The 21,652-nt window shown below is 49.6% G+C and overlaps 1 protein-coding gene across 3 annotated transcripts in view; it reads left to right on the top strand.

The window, feature by feature from the left end:
• Myo10 (myosin X) overlaps window positions 1-21,652 on the top strand; it is a 207,179-nt gene that overhangs the window by 152,178 nt on the left and 33,349 nt on the right. For 2 of the 3 annotated variants that reach the window (XM_052159434.1, XM_052159432.1), the window contains 5 exons: window positions 17,398-17,522; window positions 17,662-17,776; window positions 18,702-18,808; window positions 20,228-20,455; window positions 21,171-21,219. In XM_052159434.1, the coding sequence (XP_052015394.1) occupies window positions 17,398-17,522; window positions 17,662-17,776; window positions 18,702-18,808; window positions 20,228-20,455; window positions 21,171-21,219 (624 nt within the window). Of the gene's footprint in view, window positions 1-15,367; window positions 15,650-17,397; window positions 17,523-17,661; window positions 17,777-18,701; window positions 18,809-20,227; window positions 20,456-21,170; window positions 21,220-21,652 lie in introns of those variants that run through there. The other variant, XM_052159433.1, reaches the window with a different exon arrangement.

Raw genomic sequence — 21,652 nt, 5'->3', positions numbered from 1 at the left:
TTTACCCTTTTCAGGTCTTACTGTAGACGTAGAGCCCTAGTCAGAACTCCAACCACTCTCTTGAGTGCGCTGTTGGGGAGACCTGACAGGACTTTTGAGAGCGTTCCCTGACATCCTAGGGTTTTTAAACTTTGATCACCCTGTGACCTTCCATGGTTTTGTGGTGTCAATCACAGAATTTCAGTTGTATCCTGCATGCATTCGTGGCAGCCTAGTGACCCCACAGCAGCAGTCCCTCGGACCAGGGCTGTAGCAGTATCTTGTGGGGCCAGTGGCAGAGGCTTTCATAATTTTCAGAGAGCAAGTTACCTGTGTTGTCGGCCCAGTGAGTAAGACAACTCGTGGTGGCTAGTGGGACAACCTGGTTCCTTCTCTAAACATTTCCGCAGTAGAGACCAGGGTTGCTACATATCGTGGTGGACACAAGGCTTCCCAGGTGAGTGCCATCTGCCTGTAGCCAGCCGTGGGGGCCTGTGGTGAGTACTCATTTTTTGTCAATGTTGGTGCAGAGATGAGCTTTACTCGCTTTAGGCAGGGTCTGAGGGTTAATGTGAAGGTGTCTGTAAAGCCCCTTGTCCATACTCTGGGTCCCTGTCACCGCTGATGTCACAGTCCCCGTGGGACCAAGTGAAACGTGTGTATTGCTAGAGGACTCTGATGCTATGTGGGGCAGTTTGGGCTTATTTTCCAAACTCTTCTGTATCTCTGTGGGAAGGATTCCTTGTGGAAAAGATACGTGGAAGGGCCAGTTCAGGGCGCTGTGGTGTGGCATCCTGGGTGTGAAATAAAGGCGGCTCGCTGACAGGAAGTCACAGGTATTCCAGGGTGAGGAGAGCAGAAGGGGGGAGGGGTTCGTCTGCAAGTCTGACTGTTGTCTGACTCTTGTGACTTGGGTTCAGGAAAATTCACACCCCCACTACCACCACTATCACCATACATGCATAAACCTTCTTAATCCCTCCTCTTCCTATTATTGCTACTTATTGTGAGTGTGTCTGTGTGTGTAAGGGGTTTTCAGAGTATTAGAATGAGGACCTAGGGCCTTCCTCCAGTGCCCTAGGCTAAATACTTTGACACTCAACTACATTCCCCAGCCTCTTTTTTTTTTTTTAAATATTTTACTTAATCTAAAAACTTGTGTCGATGTCAAGCTCTTTCGTGCTTCACCGATTGGCAGGCGAATTGTCCACAGAAGCTGGCCGGCTGGTGCCTCATCCGCTGGGCACTTCCCTGAAGCTGGTATCTGGGAGTAGGAGGAAGGGACACCCAGATAGAATTGCATCACTCAGAAGCCTAGACTGCCTCGCTGCCAGCCCGAGGGCCCCAGCTGTCCCCAGATCCTGCCCTAGCCAGAGGCTAATGTGGTTGGAGTCCTGATGACTGTCCAGAGGATGGGAAGGACCTGGCTTTTTGGGTGTCCTTTGACTTCTTGTTTCCTAGCAACTTGTAAGTGCTCAGTGTAATCCTGTGTGATGTTTCTGATTTACACTTACTAGACATTAGCAGATGCACCGAACAGATTCAGTGGGCTGGCTAATTTCCTGCTATGACTTGTAAGCAGCCACTTTAATACATGACCAAGCAGGAAAGCTGACTCCTAGGACACGGGGTTCACCCATGCCCTGTCCTACCAGGCCTGCCTTCCCGCTAGATGCTAGAATTTACCACGGGCTTACCAATACATCTCCATCTGTCCCAGCACACCGCATCGGGCAGTTGTCAAATAAAATTCTCCGTTCAGTTGTTTTTCTCCTGGCATTTTTATGTGTTCATGAATATTTATAAATCAACTAGATTTGTTGCTGAAGTTTTTTCTCAGCAGTATATCTTTATGCAAACAAAGTTGCTTCACCTCAGTTGCCCCTGAAATGGGAAGGGGTAGGGTCAAAAAACTGTTTCAGCTCTGCCGTGACACGTGACATGCTTAGCTCTGAGGCTGTGTTTATTCTCCCAAATGGCCACTCTGCTTGGTGGCTGGGTAGGTGTGTGGCCTGACCTTTTCTAAGTTGCTGTTTTCATCTTTCTTTAGATAATTTATTAGACTTCTTAGCTCCAGTTTGTAATGTAGGTGTGTGTGAGTGCAAGTGTGTGCTTGTGTGTGTGTGTGTCTGTCTGTCTGTCTGTCTGTATGTGTGTATCTGGAAGCCTTTGTTTTCCTCTGTATACTAACTATATTGTGCTTCTTAAAACAAAGCACAGCTGGGCAGTGGTGGCGCATGCCTTTAATCCCAGCACTTGGGAGGCAGAGGCGGGCAGATTTCTGAGTTCGAGGCCAGCCTGGTCTACAGAGTGAGTTCCAGGACAGTCAGGGCAATACAGAGAAACCCTGTCTCAAAAAACCAAACCAAACAAACAAACACCAAAGCACAATCTTCCAGAAGATTGGACATCTCCTCGACGTTTAAACTCCTGAGAGAGGGTCTGCCTGAGTCGTCACGCGTATCCTGGTTATCACCTACAGGATGATGTGTGGGACTCCCACAGTGTGTCCTATCTACTGCGGCTGCAGCATTATGAATCTCTTTGCTCAGACAAGCATTCCAGGTCTCAGTTTAACAACAGTATCTCAGGTCTGGACATTGAGGAGTGTTTGCCTGCTGCTCCCACATACCCCACTTCAGTTCTGCCTTCTTCCAGCTAGGCATCCTGGTCGAGTTGCCCGGCTGTAACCTTGGGGCGTGACTCTGTGAGAGCCTTGGCTATTCAGCATTCTAATGAGCGGTGTGGGCGTCCCTGCCAGCAGAGAGAGACAGCTGCCCTCCTAATTTGTATTTCTCAGCATGATTTGTCAGAGCGAGTCTGAATAGAGGGGCCAGTGACCTGTTCAGTGTGGCGGTGCTGTAGAAATGGTAGGATGGTAATGAATGCGTCGAGGTTCAGATTTAGTTTCACGGGATGCAAAGGCTGCCCTGGGTTCTTTAGATTATGCCCAAGGCTGCTCTCTGAGGGTTTCCAGATGGGATTTCTACAGAGGGCTGAGCCTTCTGTCAGCCTCTCCGGGGCTGGGGTCTGACTTAGAATAAATTATCCTTCCCATGCTCTTTCTCTGGGTCTTTTTGTTGGTTTGGGCTTTTCTGAGGTACGGTCTCCGTCCTGGAATTTGCTCCCTAGTCTGGCCAGACCTTGCACTTGCAGCGATCTGGTCCTCTTGCCCTGCCTTCCAGCGCTGGAATTCAGATGTGCTGCGCCACACCTGGCCTCCTCTTATGTGTGCATTTCTGAGACTTGTGTAACACTATCTTTTGCATTCGTTTTTGGTGTTTGGGATGAAACTTGAGACATGGCTCAGCTTGAGACAGCCTCTGAACAGCTGGAGAGTCAGGTGACCTGGCTTCCCACTGGGGTGACTTTCAGGACCTGGCCTGCCTCTTCTGCTCCTGTAAGCAAAAGTACCTAATATTTTAATAGCTGTGATTCCAACCTTCGTGCCGTGCAAAGCCCCCTTCCCCCCATTGACTAGCCTGTGATTGAGATCTCCCCAGGTGGTTGAGGATGCTAACTGGAGGCATGCACTCCCACCAAACTCCACCCAAGCCCACATCTTAGTGGATGCCCAGATTCTGTTGTTTAAATCCCATTAGCCCATTTTAGTTTTGTGAACTCCAATCTGCTGTCTCATCCCTGAAGAGTGTATGGGCTGGCTTCATTTGGTCACACAGGCATGACAGGCCCTTCCTTATCGTCTTCAGACCCTTTGAGAATTTCTCTGATTGCAACATAGCTTGCATAAGAAAAATTGATCTCTGGTCTGAAATCCGAAGTCTCCTTGGAATAGCTCAGCTAGGGGCCACAGCCTCCTGGGTCAGGGAGGAAATGCCGAGCCCCTGGCTGTGAACTCTCAGCCTCTAAAGTTGATGGGTTCCAACCCTCTGATCTGTTCTGCTCCCCATTGCAGCAGCCTTTCTCCCTGACACCCCCACACCTCACCACACCCAAGCTTCTACAGGACATGAGCTCACCTTGTAACCCAGCAAGGTCTGAGAGCATCCACTCCTGAACCCACACACGCCACCTGGATCTATCTATCTATCGGAGCAGTGTCTCAGCCTCCCGCCTCCAAGCCTGACTGTACTCTGGGCACTGTTTTCTCATGACTCCCAGCCCGGGGAACTTGGGCATTTGGCCACGGCTGGTGAGGCCACCCCTGGTGCTTCTCACTGAGGCAGGGAACTCTGGTCCTTCCTTTGGTCTGACTCTGGGCTACTACCTTTGAACCTGACGGTCTGAGTTACCATCACGGGAAAGTAGTGTGTGCCACCAAGCTGCTGCCCACTGCCCACACTGGCTTGCCTTGGGCATAATCTTGGCATTTAGGCCTCATCGCCAGGGCCAGTCCTGTTTGGAAGAATCTGCTTTCTCTCTGTAAGATCTCTGTTTACCACTAGCCAGTGGTACCCAGTACCCCTGTCTCCTGCATAAATTCCAAATCTTCAGGACAAAAATTGCCAGTGTTTGATGTGCTCAGAGGTTCTACATCCTAGGAAGGCTTGTTTGGAGCTTCCACAGTGTTGATGAATCTGTATTATCCAGTCAATACATGTGGAACTCCTCAGGTTTGAAAAATGGCTGCCAAGCCGGCATCTGTCACGGACTCTGAGAACATCATGCAGTTTTGTCAGCATTTTTTAAACCGTGCCATTGAGGTCCATCTCTGACTAAAATGAAGACCATGCCTTAGAGTCAGCATCAACCCTGGAAAGGGTGAGGGCTGAGCCTGAAGAGACTTGTTCCCTGGAGGCTTTTAAGCGGGTCTCTCTGGCCCTGCCTTTTCTGCTGGGTTCTAGAACTGGGACTGGGAACTAGGGCTGAGCCTCCTTCTGCAAGAGGCTTTCCGAGTGCGTGGCTGGCACTGGTAATTGCTTTAGCATGTTGGTGTGGTGTGATCTGGCCTCGGAACAGCTACGCAGAATGCAGCTAGCACTCCGTAGCAGGGCGCTAAGGGTCGTCTCGAACACTGGTGGGAAGTACACAGCAGAAAGACTGAGGGATGTGCTTCCGGCTCCTGTTTAATCTAGAGAACTTTTTTTAAGATTTATTTTATTTATTTATTTATTTTATGTATATGCGTACAGATGGTTGTGAGCCTTCATATAGCTGCTGGGAATTGAATTTAGGACCTCTACTCGCTCTGGTTAGCCTTGCTCTCTCTGGCCCAAAGATTTATTTATTTATGTAGTAGTAGTAGTAGTAGTTGTAGTAGTTGCAGTACACTGTAGCTGTCTTCAGACACACCAGAAGAGGGCTTCAGATCTCATTACAGATGGTTGCGAGCCACCATGTGGTTGCTGGGATTTGAACTCAGGACCTTCTGAAGAGTAGTCAGTGCTCTTACCTGCTGAGCCATCTCTCCAGCCCTAGAGAACTTTTTAAAGAGCACCATGACTGACCCCAGAACCTTGAGTAGATATTTAACACCTGCAGCTTCAAGGAAAGATTGAAGTCAGAACTCTTTCCTGCCCATCACCCTGCCAAGAGACACAGAAAAGAAAGGCGCGGTGCTGGGGTCCCACATACGGAGGGTAGATGCATGCACGCCATGATGGAGATGCATCTTTCAGTCCTTGCCCAGCCTCTGCACTGGAAACCACAGTACCGTCTAGTACTCTTACCATATACCCAGTTACATGGTAAAGGGCAAGGTTTTGTTTGTTGTTGTTGTTGTTGTTGTTGTTTTGTTGTTATTGTTACCATTATTAATGTGTGTGTGTGTGTGTTTGTTGCACAAGTCAAAGGACAACTTGCAGGAGTCTCTTTTTTCATCATGTGGGTCCTGGGGATGGAACTCGGGTTGTCAGGCTTAGCCGCAAGCCCCTCTACCTGCTGAACTGTCTTACCAGCCCTACACTGGGCAGGTGTTACCTTCCTTTTGCTGGCTGACTATGGGTCAGCACATTTGAAAAGTGCAGTGAACAGTGCTGTGTGTCAGCCATCGGAAAGCCCCTAAATGCTTGCCATCGCCTGGCAAGTGTCCCATTGGGGACCACTGCCATCACTGGCCCTGAGGAAGAGCACAGGACCTCGAGCGGCCTGGCCATGAGGCCTCGGGCAGGGCGCTCTCCATGTTCAGTGTGTAATAGAGTGATAGCAGTGGTGCCCACTGCCCTGAGCAGGACTCCCGGATATTCCTTCCAGGTCTTTGTCATCCCCGGCACGTGGTTAGGTGCTCTTTCGCTTTAATTCAGGAAGGAAATGGTAGCTTTCCTTTGAGCATCCACGCTTAATGTCGGCCCCCACATTCAGCAAGCTGGGGCCTGGTCCTTTGGGAACCTACAGTTGTCCTCTTGCACTCTAAGGGGAGACTCCATGCCTTGCTGGAGGGAGCCAGGCACTGGCGTGAACACTGGCCTGGCTTCCTGTGGAGAGAGGAGGGGGGAGTCCACACAGTGGTGTGGAGAGCAGGAAGCCAGCCGTATAAGCACACAGCCTAGGGAAGGGAAGGAAGTCTGCAGTAGACCCGGGGTCTGATAGAAGCAGGAGGTGCAATGGAGGAAGGGCTGCAGTGGAGGCTGCCTCGGTTCTCGTGCCTCAGGGAAACACTTGACCATATGTTCAGTGCGTCTGGTTTTCAGGCCCGTATGGGGTCTGGAAACTAGTACGTGACGGTGCACTCGCAGCTAAGGTCTGACTGTGCGACGTCCCATGGGTACGATGAGAGAGGAAGGCTTGTTCCAAACACTGGAGGGCTGGCTGGTGGACGCGGTCCTTCCGAGCGCTCCGGAGGATGGATAGGCACGCCATCTTGGCCGGTGAGGCCTTGCTTCAGCACACTCCTCTTCTGCATGGCTGTCACCACAGCCCTCGGCAACAGAGGTGCCCTGTTCAAATGACTATTTAAAAAGGTAACGAGTCAACGGTACAAGGATCTTTTGTTGTGTTTTGGAAGTTAAATGCAGAATTGATGGGGAAAAATACATGTTTGAGAGTCTCTGTCTTGAAAGATCTTTCCCATGGTACGTTTGAAGCTCGGAGATGCCTCATATCTGATGTTCGAGTGCTTGGTTTAACCGTCCCTCTGTCTTTGCTGGTTCGTGTTTCACCTCCAGCCTTCCTCCTCCTCTTGAGGTGATTAGATCAGTTCTGAGGGCCTTGCTTCTTAGAGCTTTTCTACCTGAGCCAGCCTTGGGCTCAACCGGCCAAGGAGCTGGCTTATAGAAATCCTTCTCAGGCAGCAAACACCAGTGGGATGGCTTTTTAAGGTTGTTCATTTACTCCTGAGAGCTTTTGTGGAGCACGGGGTCGGTTTCTTCTGATGGCCCTTACCCTGAACCACATCCCTGGCCCAGCCACTGCTTTGTCCTTTAACTTGAGAATTGGCATTGTGTGTGGTGGGTATGTTTGCGTGTATGTGTGTGTGTGTGTGTGTGTGCTGCTCCTGCTCTAACTGCCCTATCTGTGGATTCCCTCCCTCCTCCCTCCCTCTCTCCCTCCCCCTCCCTTCCTTCCATGTGCTTTGGTGTTTTGTTTGCATGTCTGTCTGGGTGAGGGTGTCAGGTCTTCTGGAACTGGAGTTACAGGCAGTTGTGAGCTGCAGTGTGGGTGCCAGGAATTGAACCTGGGCTCTATTGGAAGAGCAGCCCATTGCCCTTAACCACAAAGCGAGCTCCCCAGCCCCCAGACTACATTTCTATTTGGGCTTCTCCCAAAATAGCTCTTATGCTGAAGTTCATTCAGGAATACTGGTGATAAATTAGTTCTCTGCTGCCAGTGAAGCCAGCCGACTTAAGCCAGATTAGATCCATTAACTACAGGCTTATTGGACAGATGCTCTTGGGTAAGTTCTCTCGCCACAAGGAAGGAGGCCAGGGAAGTTACCATTGCTTGGGGGGGGGGAGTGGGGGGGGAGAAAGAGAAAAGGCAGAGAGAAGTGGGGTGGGGCCCTACAAAATGTCTGCATTAGATAAAGAAGGGTAGCCCCAGCTTTGGGCTGCAAAGTTTAGAATTGGGGGCACGGTTTGCCAGGTAGGGACTGAGGGATGCTGGGAGAACCTGGAGGCCAGGTCTGCTTTGATATGTAAAGTGTGCACCGCTGTCCCTTGTCTGTGGGTTGAAACCCAGCATCCCAGAAATAAACTGTACTATTAAATAAGGAATACTTTAGTTCTGCGAAAACTTCCCACCCTCTCCCTGAACTTATACGTTACAAGTGTGGATAGCTAGGGCCTTAGAAGAAACCCTGCCTGACCCTAGCAGAAGTGTGCTCTGTGACCCTAGACAAGTTAATCAACTTTTCTGTGCTTCAGGTAATGAATGCATCTATCAAAAAGGGATAGCAGTGATGCCTATCTACTAGAATTGCTCAGATTGGTGCCTGCCTGGGCACCTATTCCGGAGTACAGGATAGCTTTCCAGGGTCCTAATGCTGTTGCTGGTAGTTTTGTGGTTGGGCTTCCTACTGGTAATGTTAGTTCAGTGTTTACCACCATTAGCATTTGTAAATGCAAATCGATGCAGGTACTAGGTCTGGAGGGTCCCGCTGGACCAGGGATTCAGAGGGTGGCTGTGGCACTCACAGGGTGTCACCTACACTTGACCTTGCCCATTAAGGAAAGAGACCCCTGCAGTCTAGAAGGTCAGCAGGACCTGTCAGCAGCTTTCCATGACCTGTGGTGCACATCTGCCCCTCCTGCTCTCGAGGTAGAGAACAGCAAGTTCCTTCCCAAACCCTTGCCACTAATCCTCTTCCTTGGCCTAACAAATGCTAGGTTACAGGTATGAGTCACCATGCCTGACAAAAACTGGACTTTCTTTTGTTTTAATTGCACATTGGACCAAGTCAGCGACTGAGAGACTGATCCCCAGCCCTTTGGTGCTAAAACCTGAATAATATAATTCCAGAATATTTGCTTGCGGGAACAGAGCTCATCCTTCCTTCAGACACCCATCTTCATTTCTTCCCTTGAGAAGTTTTCACCTGAGAGCTGTTTCTGTGGAGACACAGCCTTGCCTTTGCCACATGTCCATAGTTGGCCTTGTGGTATGCAGATTTGACCTACATACAGCCTTTGTTTCTGAGAAAGCAAAAGTATATATTTTGGGGGGGGGGGATTTGATTTTTTCGAGACAGGGTTTCTCTGTGTAGCCCTGGCTGTCCTGGAACTCACTCTGTAGACCAGGCTGGCCTCAAACTCAGAAATCCGCCTGCCTCTGCCTCCCAAGTGCTGGGATTACAGGTGCGCCACCACCGCCCGGCCAGCAAAACTCTTCAAAGCTGACTTTCCTAACTCTGCAGTATTTGTCTGGTGTGGGGGATTCAGGCCTGGTGTAAACATGGGCCCTGGCCCTGAGCCCAGCTCCAGGCTAATGGCTTGGCGTGAGTAACTCTCAGCTTGCTTTCAGCAGATCGCTCTGTGCTTGCTTCTAGTTTTCTCATCCAGGGAATACAGGGATTAAGCCACCCAAGGCAGCAGGGTCTCGGCGAGCTAGGGTGCTGTGTGTGTTGAAGAAACTGGATAGCTTACTCTCAGAGCAGGTGGCCGGCAGCTCCTGCCTGGGCCTGCAGCAAGGATTTGGAATTCCTTCCTGAAAGGAAGGACTTGAAGTTGAATGGTGTGAAATTCCTTCAGTTATGGTCTGAAGACTTGTTATGGGCTAGAGGTTTGCTCAGTTGGGAGAGTTTGCCTGGCATACAGGAAGCCCTATTTTTAGCCCCCACTACCCCATAAATCAGGCAAAATCTCAGGACTGAGGAGGCTGGAAGATCAGTTGAAGGTCATCCTAGGCTACCCAAGAAGTTTGAGGCTAGGATACTTGAGACGTTGTCTCAAGAAAACCAAAGTAATCGTGGTGAGTTGCGAAGTCAACAGTTTATGAATTTATAGTCAGCTGTGTGTCACGTGGCATCTCTTCTAGAGACAATCATTTCCTGCCTTTCAAACCCAATGTTTGAAAATCCCCGCAGATCATGCTAACTGTAGTGTAAGCAGTGATGGATGGGAGAGCTCTGCAGAGTGATGGTTCAATACCATAGCCAGGGGCATCATCCAAAGCTGCGGTTATAGCCTAAAGAAATCAGAATCAGTTACCAGGCCGGCCTCTTCCTTGTTTAGGTGTCTCCCTTCCTACTGTGCTGTGCGGCCGGCCTTCTCCAGTATTCTCTTAGGGGACTCACGGGTGTGCGGAGATTTTATTTTAGTCCTGGGGTTGTGGGTGTCCTGGTACCTCATGGGCATGTGGAGCCCCGGCTAGTGGCCTGCGGCAGGCAGGGTCGTTGTCCTACCTGCACTCTGCCAGGCGTTTCCTGAGGGAGGTCTGTGGATTGTTTTCCCAGTGCTCAGAGGCACCCCAACATTAAAAGGTTTGCAGATAAGAGTCCAGAAAGGCGGCACAGGCCAGGATAGCTCAGTAAGGATGTCAGTTCAGTCTCAAGAACCAACTCTGAAAGCTGGACGGGGTGACACATACTCGTGTTCCCAGCACTGCAAGAGAGGAACCAGGGGCATGCCTGGGCCTCGCCGGCCAGCTAGTCATCAATGAACTCAGTCTCAGTGAGAGGGCCTGCCTCAACAAATCAGTAAATATCTCCTCAGAAGTGACAGCTGAGATGGCCCTCTGTGCTACATGTGCACACGCACAGAAGAGCACAGTAAATAGACAGACAGACAGATAGACAGAGAGATGAGAGGTTCACAGATAATAAACTCAGTCAGTTTTCATTGATTTACTAAGTATGGGTGAAATGTCCCTTTACCATAGGCAGGTGACATAGTTCCTGTTGTGTGATGTGCATTACCCGAGGCCGGGTCACATTTTGGGCCATCAGATTTAGGAGGGTGTACACATCTGCCTCTGCCTTCATTATGAAGCCTCTGCCCTTCGGTGCCAGGTCATCTGTTGCCCTTGTTTTGAAATTTCCGGTGGCAAATATATGCCCATGGGTTATTTACCTCACTCTGTCGCCAGTCATTTGTTTCGGTCTAGGTATTTTGGCTTATTTCTTCTTCTTCTTCTTCTTCTTCTTCTTCTTCTTCTTCTTCTTCTTCTTCTTCTTTTTCTTCTTCTTCTTCTTCTCCTCCTCCTCCTCCTCCTCCTCCTCCTCCTCCTCCTCCTCCTCCTCCTCCTCCTCTCTTCTTCCTTCTTCCTTCTTCCTTCTTCTCTCTTTTTTTTGTTTTTTTTTAGTTTTTTTTGGATTTTGTTTTTTCGAGACAGGGTTTCTCTATGTAGCCCTGGCTGTCTTGGAACTCACTCTGTAGTCCAGGCTGGCCTCAAACTCAGAAATCTGCCTGCCTCTGCCTCCCAGAGTGCTGGGATTACGGGTGTGTGTGTGCCATCATTGCCCGGCCTTGGCTTCTTATTTCAAACTAAAGAAAAATATTTTTTTTCTTCTCTTTTTACACTTCCTAAGAGACCTCCCCCCCCCCTCTCTCTCTCTCTCCCCCTCCCTTCCTCCCTCCCTCCCCCCTTTCTTTTTTTCCCCCCTGTATTTGACTGAATTCCTCAAGCATAAATTAAAACTAGGCCCCACCCTGTCTCCAGTAGGCAAACTTTCTCTTACCTTCGCCCCTTAGGCATTTTAAAACCCCAGTGCCTGCCTGGCCTTAAACGTGCTTCCTTTTCATACCTTTTCCATGGCTGGGGACCAAACCCAGAGCTTTAAAGGTGTGCTGCAAGTCTTAAACGACTTCCGATCCAGCTTCCTTTTGCTACATTGCATTCTTAGATAGGGTCTTATATAGCCCAGGCTGGCCCTGCCGTAAACCCCTCTGGCTCAGTCTCCTGATTACAGGCATACACTGTAATATGATACCCAGCCTTTCATTTGTAGTGATTTTATTTGGGTTTTGTGTTGTTTGTCTTTGAGACAAGGTCGCACTTGCTTATCATAGCCCTTGCAGGCCTGGAACTCTCTGTGTAGAGCAGACTGAACTTGTCCCCTCTTCCTGCCTCAGTCTCCTGACCAGCCAGTTCAGGCACCACGTGACTAACTGGTTGAAACACTGGTTTCATTGGCTTTTGACTGTTTCTCCTGTGCAGCCCTGGGCAAGGTCAGCACTTGGAACATATTCATCACCTCCATGAGACCCTCCCTTCCCCTCCCCCACCTCACCCCACTGTGTGACCAGCTCCACATCCCCCTTCCTCTCCCCCCCTCCACTTTCTATTTCTCTGTGTTTCCCTCTTCTCAGTATTTCATTTTAATTGAATCATAGAACGTGTGATCTTTTGTGATGGATTCTTTCACTTAGCACCAGAGTTCTCAACCCCTGGGTCATCTACGACCATCGGAAACCACAGATTCTTACATGACACTTCATAACAGTAGCAAAACTACAGTTTTAAAGTAGCAGTGAACATCATTCTATGGTTGGGGGTCACCACAGCATGAGGAACAGCATTAGAAAGTTCGGGAAGCACTGCCTTAGCATGATTGTTCTGTGACACGTGTGAGTAGCTCATCCCTTTCTAGGCTAAATTATATTCCATCATAGAAGATAGACAGTTGGGCTTTTGTATCCATGAACCCTGCTCTTGAAGAGGATCTGGGTTCAGTTCCCTGCACCCAAACTGGATGACTCAAAACTGCCTGCAACTACTGCTTCAGGGGACCCAACACCCTCCTCTGACCTTTGGGGGATGGGCACACACATACATACACACACATGTGGTACACGTACACATATGAAGGACTCAGAGGGCTCAGAAGGCCTTGCCCCTAACTGATAAAGTATTGGCGGTTGACCGCTCCTGGGAGAGTTAGCTTTATTCTTGTGTGAGGCCCCTGGTAGGTTGGTCTTGTCATTAGATGAAGTAATGAAGTAAAATCAATAAACCTTTAAGAAATGAATGTGGACAGGGCCTGGGGCACAATACTTAAGGTTGCCTGCATCGTCTCCTCATCTGTGTACATGCACAGGCACTCCTGTGAGGGCCTGCACAGTCATGAAGACACAGTGAGGACTGCTCTGGAATGTCTGTAAAGGTGCACTCGTACTGAACTGCTTTGTTCTGGGTGCTTCCGGGCCTTTTTCAGTGCAGCCTGATGCTTTTCCTCTCCTTTTCTCCTGAGCGTCTCTTCTCCTGCACTCAAACCCACTCTTGTCCACACATGTGCCCGGCCATTCGATCACCCACAGGTATGGCCAGCTTTGCAGGAAGGGCTGGGCTGTTGGTTGCACACTGTTTCTGTAGCTTCCTTGTCAAAGTGAGTCCAGAATCCTGGGCTGGCTCTTTGCATCTTATTGTTGGAGGTGCTGACACTCCCGGCAAGCTGGTGGCAAGCTGGTATTGGGTGGCCCTCCCCTTCGGAGGCGAGGCTGGGCTATGGCCTTGTCTTTAGTGTCCTCTTGACAGCTAGGGTGTTCTTTCCTAACAAAGGTCTGTCCGTGCCCATACCCAGACTCGGTTTTGAGCCCCCAAACCATTCCGACTCAAATGCTCGTCCCTCTTCAGCCTAGGACTATTTCCTGCATCCATCCCACCCCTCCCCCATACAAAACCTGGGCGTGTGGTCCTTGCCCATAGCTTATTCTGTGCTGCTGCTCTCCTTACAGCGAGCCTTCTCTTTCTGGTTCAAGTCCACGGGCTGCCTGAGGCTCTCCAGCTTTTTCATCTCCCATTTTGTGTCTTTTTAAAACAATATTCCTTTTGTTCTCGTTCATACACGTGTATGAACTGTATCTAGGTTATATCACCTCCTCCCTTCTCCTAGCTTGGGGTCATTTTTTTAATTTTTTTTAAAGGGTTCAGAGTTAGTGTCGTCTGCATGCATGTAGGTAGGCAGCGGTAGGAGCGTCTAATGACATGAATAACCTACTAGAGGCCACATACTAGAACAAAGTTGACTTTCCTTTCCCAGGAGCTGACAACTGCCAGTAGCTTGCCCGTTGGGGTCCGGGCCTTATGAGCCCCTCTGTCACCTTTGTTGGAATGGTGGCCTGATCCTGGACACGCAGGCACAGCTTCTGTGAGGTCACAAGTGTAGTGGCCAAGCCACTAGAAAAAAGACATCATTTCTCAGCACTCCTACCGCCATGCTGTTTTCTGAGCCTTGGAAGGGTGGGGTAGGTGGTCCACTGAGGGGGGGAACACCAACAGTCTCTTATTCTCCACTATTCAACCAGTTACGTGTAGATATCAACTGCTGCCCGTTTGAAAAAGAAATTCCCCTGACCAAGGCTGAGGGCAGCGCTAATCGTTATAAACAAACATTTAGAAGGCAGTTTGACAAGGTGAGCATTTTGCAAAACGACTGTGGTAACTCTGCCCATCCTGCTCCCAGGGCCTGTGACCCCAGCCTTGGACTCTGGCTTTCCTGTATTAGGTATGAAGTCCTTCCTGGGGGACAGACCTCAAAGCAGGAAGTGGTTAGTTACCCTCATAACTTACGGCACTAACGAACCAGCAGGCACACCTTATGACCAAGTCCATTCCTGTCTGTCTGTCTGTTAAATACAGTATAATATTAGACATTATTGTGTGTGTGTGTGTGTGTGTGTGTGTGTGTGTGTGTGTGTGTGTGTGTGTCTAGAGGCCAGAAGCTAACTTCAGGTAACTTGTCCTGCTTGCCAATTTTTCCTTTAGACTAGTTACCCACCTTTGAAAGGGGCACGGTTATGGGTGGAGTTGGTTCCGTTCTACTATGTGTGTTCCTGGGGTAAAATTCTGGTGCAAACACCTTTACTTACTGAGCCACTTCAGTGACCTACCAGATAATTGTTGAGACAAGGCCTCCCACTCAACCTGAAGCTTGCCTGTGGGCTAAGCTGGGCGGCCTGGTGAGTCCCTACTATCTGCCCATCTCTGTTGCCCAGCATCGGGGTCACAGAAGTGCTACTGTGCTCAAGCTTTGACTCAGGTGCACGTTTACCCACTGGACCATCTGCGCAGCCCTGATCAGTAATGATTTTTGACACGCCTGACAACCTGCCAGACTTCAGAAACCTTGGCAACAAAATGCATTCCCCACTGTGGTGAATCTTCCACAAGTATGAATCATCAAAAAAAAAAAAAAATCTTGCACATAGTAGGTGTTTAATAACTATCTTCGAAGATATCTAGCTGAGGCTGTAATTGCCTGGGGTTAGAACTGTTCCTTCCAAAAATCTAGTCTATTTGTTCTCATAAAAACCTAGCTTTTAGTGCTCTGCAGGAAGTCTTTGTTGGGGTGCGGGGCCGCCTTGGAGAACTAGTTACCAGAGAGGGCTAGCAAGCTTTAGGCAGCTTTGAAAGGCAAAATGCTCCTTGTCCAGCCTCCAGCTGTGACATCTTTGAAAGTTAAATTCACCAGAAAAGGAAGTTGCCACTGAAAACAGCAGCGCCAATGGAAAGCCGGGGATGCCCCCTCGTGACCACCGGAGGCGGGTTGCCCAGGGCGACAATCGGCCTATAGATCCCCCCCCTCCCCTGGTTAAATTACTGGGAAGGGGCAGAAACACAATGGCACTGGGAGTCTGCAAAAAGCCACAGCTCCCAGCGTCCCCCTCTCCCTTCCCGGAGCTGTATCAAATCCTAGAACCACACCACACTAATTAGCCCGGAGTGGAAGGGGTTGTCATGGTGACCGGGCACTTTTTAAAGCACAGGAATGGTGTTCATTATTGTTCCAAGTCTCTAGCTGTGGGGAAAAGGTCAGAGTGGCAGTTGTTTTCCTCTATGAAGTTTGGCCTGAGAGCCTGACAGAAGGTGGAATGTCCTCCGGCGACGCAGGAAGATGGTGAGTGTCGATCGATCGCGCGTGGAGGGCGGCCCCCAGAGCCTTATGTCTTAGAATGCTTCAATAACTAACTTGGGTGCCAGGCTAAGGAATTAGATGGAGGAGGGAAAAGGCGGCAGGGCCAGAATGTAGGTCAGGCACGGCCGCAGCCACGGCGGAGGGAGAGGAGTGTTGGAATTCTCCCTCGGAACCTCACATCATTAACACAGAAAAGTTTCTCCGCTTCCAGTGAGTGTAACCAAATTGAAACAGTCTGACACATTCTTTGATATTCACTTTGTAAGTAAATAAACTCAGTGCTGTTCCTTGTTCGGATTTTATTTCCCAATCCTTTAAAGCCCAAAGTGTCAGGGACAAATGCATTTAGAGCAGCCCCTTACCTCAAAGTGCCAGGCTCTAAGCCAGAGGTTGAAGTATGTCAGGGGTGATTTGGTTTTCATAGCCTTATGCTTTTCTTACGGAATTCAAATGCAGAGACTGAAAATTCAAGTCACTGGTCTCTCTCTGGCTGCTTGCCCTAAATTGTTGGCTACACTCGGTTAGAATACAGCTAAGTAAAGACAACCTGACCACCGTGTTTGTGTAAGACATTCTTGAGAGAAGTCTGCCTGCCAGAGACAGGGCAGCTGTTCCATCCATCGTGTGTGTGTGTGTGTGTGTGTGTGTGCTGTCTTAATTTTAGTTTTTAGAACTGTAGCATACCCTAGCTTTAAGCTTACTTTTGTGTTCATGACTGTATTTCTTTTAAGGGTCAGAGAGTAAGTCACTTTGGGTTTTTTTGGACTTTTCAACAGTATAGCTCCATTTGAGGGGGGGGTCCTTTTATTAGACGTCTGTAGAATAACAGCATACAAGTTAATTAAGGGGAATAGGGGCCTGGATTATAAGAGCAGATCGTCATCCAAAAAAACTGCAAGTGGGAATTGACCCACTTCGCCTTCCCCTGGAAGACGATTGTTCAGCAGCAGTGCCAGCTGGCAGCTGCGGATGGACGGACGGACGGGCGGACAGACAGACGGAGAGCAGACTGCAGAGGAGGCCACTTGGCTCGACTCCCCCCTCGGGCCTGTGTGTCCTTGAGCTCACTTCTGGTGGAACTTGCAATAAGTGGGGTATCTTGGCTGCAACAAACTCAGAGTTCTCTTGTCTCTTTTATCCTCTGGCATCTCCAACCCCTCCCCCATTCTGTGTATGTATATGTGTGTGTGCACACACGTGTATGTGAGTGTGAGGGGGGGGTGGGAGAGAGGACGTGTGGGAGTCCGTGTGTGCTCCTCACTGTATACTACATTTTTTAGCTAAGGAAACACCTCTTTATCATAAGTTTAAGAAACAGCAATGTGTGTGTGACACTTTAGACTTTTGAAAAGGGTTATTATTACCGAGATGAGAGAGTGAATAGCCACGTATTTGTGACATGGCCAAGTGTTTGAACATGGACACTGATATTTTAGGAATTGTTGGTACCTTTCAAGATACAATCATGGTGTGGTGATTATGTTAAACTTTGATATATGCTAAAGTATCTACTTCTGAGATTAAATTGGCAAAAAATAATGAAGCAGTAAGCAGGCCGGTGGGCATCAGTGTCGTTCTGGAGCTGTGAGGAACCAGTGACGACTCCACAGACAGCTTCCAGTGTGTTTTTTGTGTAGGCTCTAAATTACTCTATGTCTATGCACGTGCGCCCTAGAAGGGCAGCCTTACCAGCACTGTGTCATCTAACTCTGCCCAACCTCACGGTGTAGATGCCAGACCAGTTTGATCAGGCGGTTGTGCTCAACCAGCTGCGCTACTCGGGGATGCTGGAGACCGTGCGGATTCGAAAAGCGGGGTATGCAGTCCGGAGACCCTTCCAGGACTTCTACAAAAGGCAAGGAGGAGCTGCGTGCTTTTCTCTCTTCCCTCTGGCTTCTCCGCTTTTCTTTTTCTCATTCCTTCTTTTCCACCTTCACAAGGGATGGGAGAGAGCACGTAGCAAAGCTAACACCGTGCCTGCCCCTCTGCTGCAGGTATAAGGTGCTGATGAGGAACTTGGCTCTGCCTGAGGACATTCGAGGGAAGTGCACTGTGCTCCTGCAGCTCTATGACGCTTCTAACAGCGAGTGGCAGCTGGGGAAGACCAAGGTACAGTGGCAGGAGCACCCGCCACCACGCCTGTCCAGTGTGTGTGTGTGTGTGAATTGAACTCAGAACTTTATACATGTTGTATGCAAAGCACTTACTCTCACCACTGAATTATACCCTCAGATCCTATAATTTCTTTCTCCTCTTTTTTAAAAAGAGATTTATTTTGTTTTTAATTATGTGTCTGTGTTAGGGGTATGTGCATTGGAGTGCGGGTGGCCACAGAGGTCAGAAGAGTACGTGGGATTCCCCTGGAACTGGGAGTTATGGGCAGTCAGGATTCACTTAATGGGGGTGCAAGGACTCAAAGCCGGGTCCCCTGGAAGAACAGCAAGTGTTCGTAGCCACTGAGCCATCTGTCCAGGGCCCAGAGTTTCCTTCTTGGTGTCAGTACACTTTTGTGCATGTAAACCTTTGAGGCCAAGATAGCCTGATAGTAATTGGTTAGCAGGCACGAAGAAAGGGTAGGTTCCCACAAGAGACCAAAATGATGACATCTTAGGATTTTCTTGGATTCGTTCCCTTGTCTCTGCTGTTCCCTGTCTCTGTGTCTTTTCCACTCAGACCTGTCTAGGACCACTGCTGGCGTGCAAGCCGGTGTGCCTAGGCTGCAGTGACACGTAAGACACTAGGAGTGAATGGCGATTTGACAGTCACCTGTTGAATGTGACATAAGACAGGAGGATGAAGCTTGACCTTTGTGACTTTTGTGTTCTTCTTGTCAGATACCCAGATCGCATTGTAGAATGTCTGTGGCAGGTGGGCTGTGCAAAATGCCCTGGGTTAAAAGGCCTTATTGTGGGCATTCGTAACAATGCCAGTAGAGAGGAAACAGATGTTGTGTGTGTGCCCCCCCCCCCCCAGACAGGTCCTGACTTTGCGGTTCCTGTTCTTTTCCTCTGACACTTGTCCCCCTCGTGGGCAGGTCTTCCTTCGCGAATCCTTGGAGCAGAAACTAGAGAAGAGGCGGGAAGAGGAGATGGACCGCGCGGCCATGGTGATCCGGGCTCACGTCTTAGGCTACTTGGCTCGGTAAGGAACACACCTGGGGAGGGGCTCGAAGCTCTAGGAGGGCTGTGACCCCAGGAGGGTGGCTGGTGGGAGTGCCGGGGTCCCCAAGGTCAGCTCTCTTTAGGTGACCACAGCGGTAAGCCTGTAAGCCTGACCTGGACTAACATCAGTCACTTCCTGCTGCACACTTAGACGGCACATGGAGACACTCACGCTGTCGGTTGGGCTGCACCAAAGCCTCTGGAATGTGGCTCTGTCCTGTGACGTTACTACCTGAGTATGTCTCTTGTCTTAAACACTAGGGCTCAGGAGCATTTCAGATTCTGGAGTTTTTCATATTGGAATCCTCTTATCTGTTTGGCCTCTCCTGATTGGCAGTCAGAAATCCAAAAATACCCCAAGATATATTTTTTTTTCTATGCTGAACATTGGTTCCCCCACCCCAATACTTGCTCATACACCCTGCCTGTGCATCCTGCCTCCCCGCTACATCCCTAGCCCAGGAATCTGAAGATGTACTTCATTTTATATGTATGTGTGTTTTGCCTTGTATGTAGATACTTCTTGGTACTGTGTGTATGTGTGTGTGTGTGTGCGCGCGCGTGCAGATGCTTGCTAGCTGTTGTGGGGGTGTTAGGAATTGAACCCTGGTCCAATGGAAGAACAGCCTGTGCTCTTAACTGCTGAGCCATCTCTCCAGCTCTAGAATCTGAAAACTTGTAAACCTCATCTCAGCATGCAAAAAATTGCAGATTTGAAGTTTGAAAGATGAAGGATCCGCAGCCTGTATCACTCTGTCTAGACACCCATTCCCTAACTGCTTAAAAAACGATACTGCATCTTTCATGGTTGCTTTGTGATTTAAAAAAAAAAAAAAAAAAATCTCACTATGTAGCTAGCTCCTGCTGGCTTAGAACTCAGTGTAGGTCAAGTTGGCTTCAAATTCATAGATCTCTGCCTCTGCCTTCCAAGCGCTGAGACTAAAGAAATGGTCACCAACTCTGACTCTCAGTCATTTGGTTGGCTGTGCTCTGCAGACCATGGGAAATGCTAGGCATTCCGCTTTTCTGAAGCATGGGCTGTCCGGCTGTTAGGAGCATTTTGCCTCCTGGCGTTTGTATGAGCAAATGTATCAGATCCTCTGTGGCTGTGTTTACCCAGCTTGTGCCACATTGGGTGGGTAAACACGAAGTTGGTATTAGGGCCACTTGTTTATTTCGCCAGGATAATGATAGGAGTGTGACTTTCTTTCGTTTGGTATTATTCTGTTGTTTTTCTCCTGTTCTGTTGAGGCCCAAGTCTCCTCCTCAGACTGCCCGTCTCGATAAGGAGCGATGGGGTCCAAGGCCGAGTCCTCTCCTTTTGTCTTAGAGTCATGGTGTAAGCGCATCTGACTAGCTCACAGCCTCCACATTACTCGGCGGCCACTCTCTTTTGCAGAAAGCAATACCGAAAGGTCCTTTGTGGTGTGGTGACCATACAGAAGAATTGCAGAGCTTTCCTCGCGAGGAAGAGATTCTTGCACCTGAGAAAGGCAGCCATCGTGGTCCAGAAGCAGCTCCGAGGACAGCGGGCACGCCGCGTTTACAGGCAGCTGCTGGCGGAGAAACGGGAGCGGGAGGAAAGGAAGAGGTGGGAGGAAGAGAAGAAGAGAGAGGAAGAGGAAAGGTACGTGCTTGGCTGGCAGACTGGGGCTGTTACCTTTGTTGGAGCTTACAGAGCTGGACAGGCTGGCTGACGCGTGCGTGCATGCGTTCGTGCGTGCGTGCATCATATGGAGGGCAGAGGTTGAGTCCGCTACTTTATTGATCTGCACAGCTGACTGACCTGCATGCGTGCGTACGTACGTACATACATGCGTGACGCATACGCGTATGTAGGTACGTGTGTTTATGTGGAGGGCAGTGGTTGAGTCCGCTACCTTACTGATCTGCACAGGCTGACCGGCCTACGTGCGTACCGTACGTACGTATTGCGTGACGCATACACGTCTGTACGTGCGTGCGTTCATGTGGAGGGCAGTGGTTGAGTCCGCTACCTTACTGATCTGCACAGGCTGACTGGGCAGCAAGAGCCGTGGTCCCGCTTGCTTCTGCTCTTCCGACATTGGAATTGCAGCAGAGGGTGCACTTCACCGCTGCGCTTCACACTGCGTGGATGCAGAGGAGCTGAACTCAGGGCCTCTGCTCAGAAAGCAAGCTCACTGCAGACTGAGCCGTCTCCACAACCATCTTCCTCCTTAACTGGCAAAGTTCCTCTCTGGGCCGAGGACATAGCTCAGTAATAGAGTGTTTGCCTTGTCTATACAAGCCCCCAGCACCACCGAAGAATGAGACCTGTTGGAAATCAGTTTTCACCAGCTGCTTTTCTTTCCTGTCCTTAGAGAAAGAGAGCGAGCACACCGGGAAGCCAACCTCCTCCGTGCCCAGCAGGTGAGCGACTGCCTGGGGCTTTCTGTGCCACCTTCCTGCTTCAGACCTCCACACTGCGATTCAGAGTGGAAAGAAAGTAGGAGATAGCAGGAAAATAGGCTGAGATGTTTCTGGTTCACTCTCTTACCCATCACAGCGGTGTGAAGTGTAGAGAAGGCCTTGAGATTTCAGTGCGAATCCCAGTATGGTTTCCCTGTGGCAAAGCAACCATTAGTGTCTTAGTGATGCCCGTCACGTTCTCTGCCATTTCCATGGGTAGCCACCTCCTCCTAACTCAGCCACCCGATTAAAAGCCCCGTGTCCAACCACAGTTGTTTTCTGAGGTGCCCGGGTTAGGATTTCAGCATGTCGGTTGGGTGGGGCCGCAGTTCAGCATGTAAAAAAGGAAGAAGGCGCTTAACTCTAAAACCCACCATGCCCCCCCCCCCCCCCC

This window comes from Apodemus sylvaticus, chromosome 16 (assembly GCF_947179515.1).
Source record: "Apodemus sylvaticus chromosome 16, mApoSyl1.1, whole genome shotgun sequence".
Classification (NCBI taxonomy): Eukaryota; Metazoa; Chordata; class Mammalia; order Rodentia; family Muridae; genus Apodemus; species Apodemus sylvaticus.
This window is presented reverse-complemented; position numbering and strand designations above follow the sequence as displayed.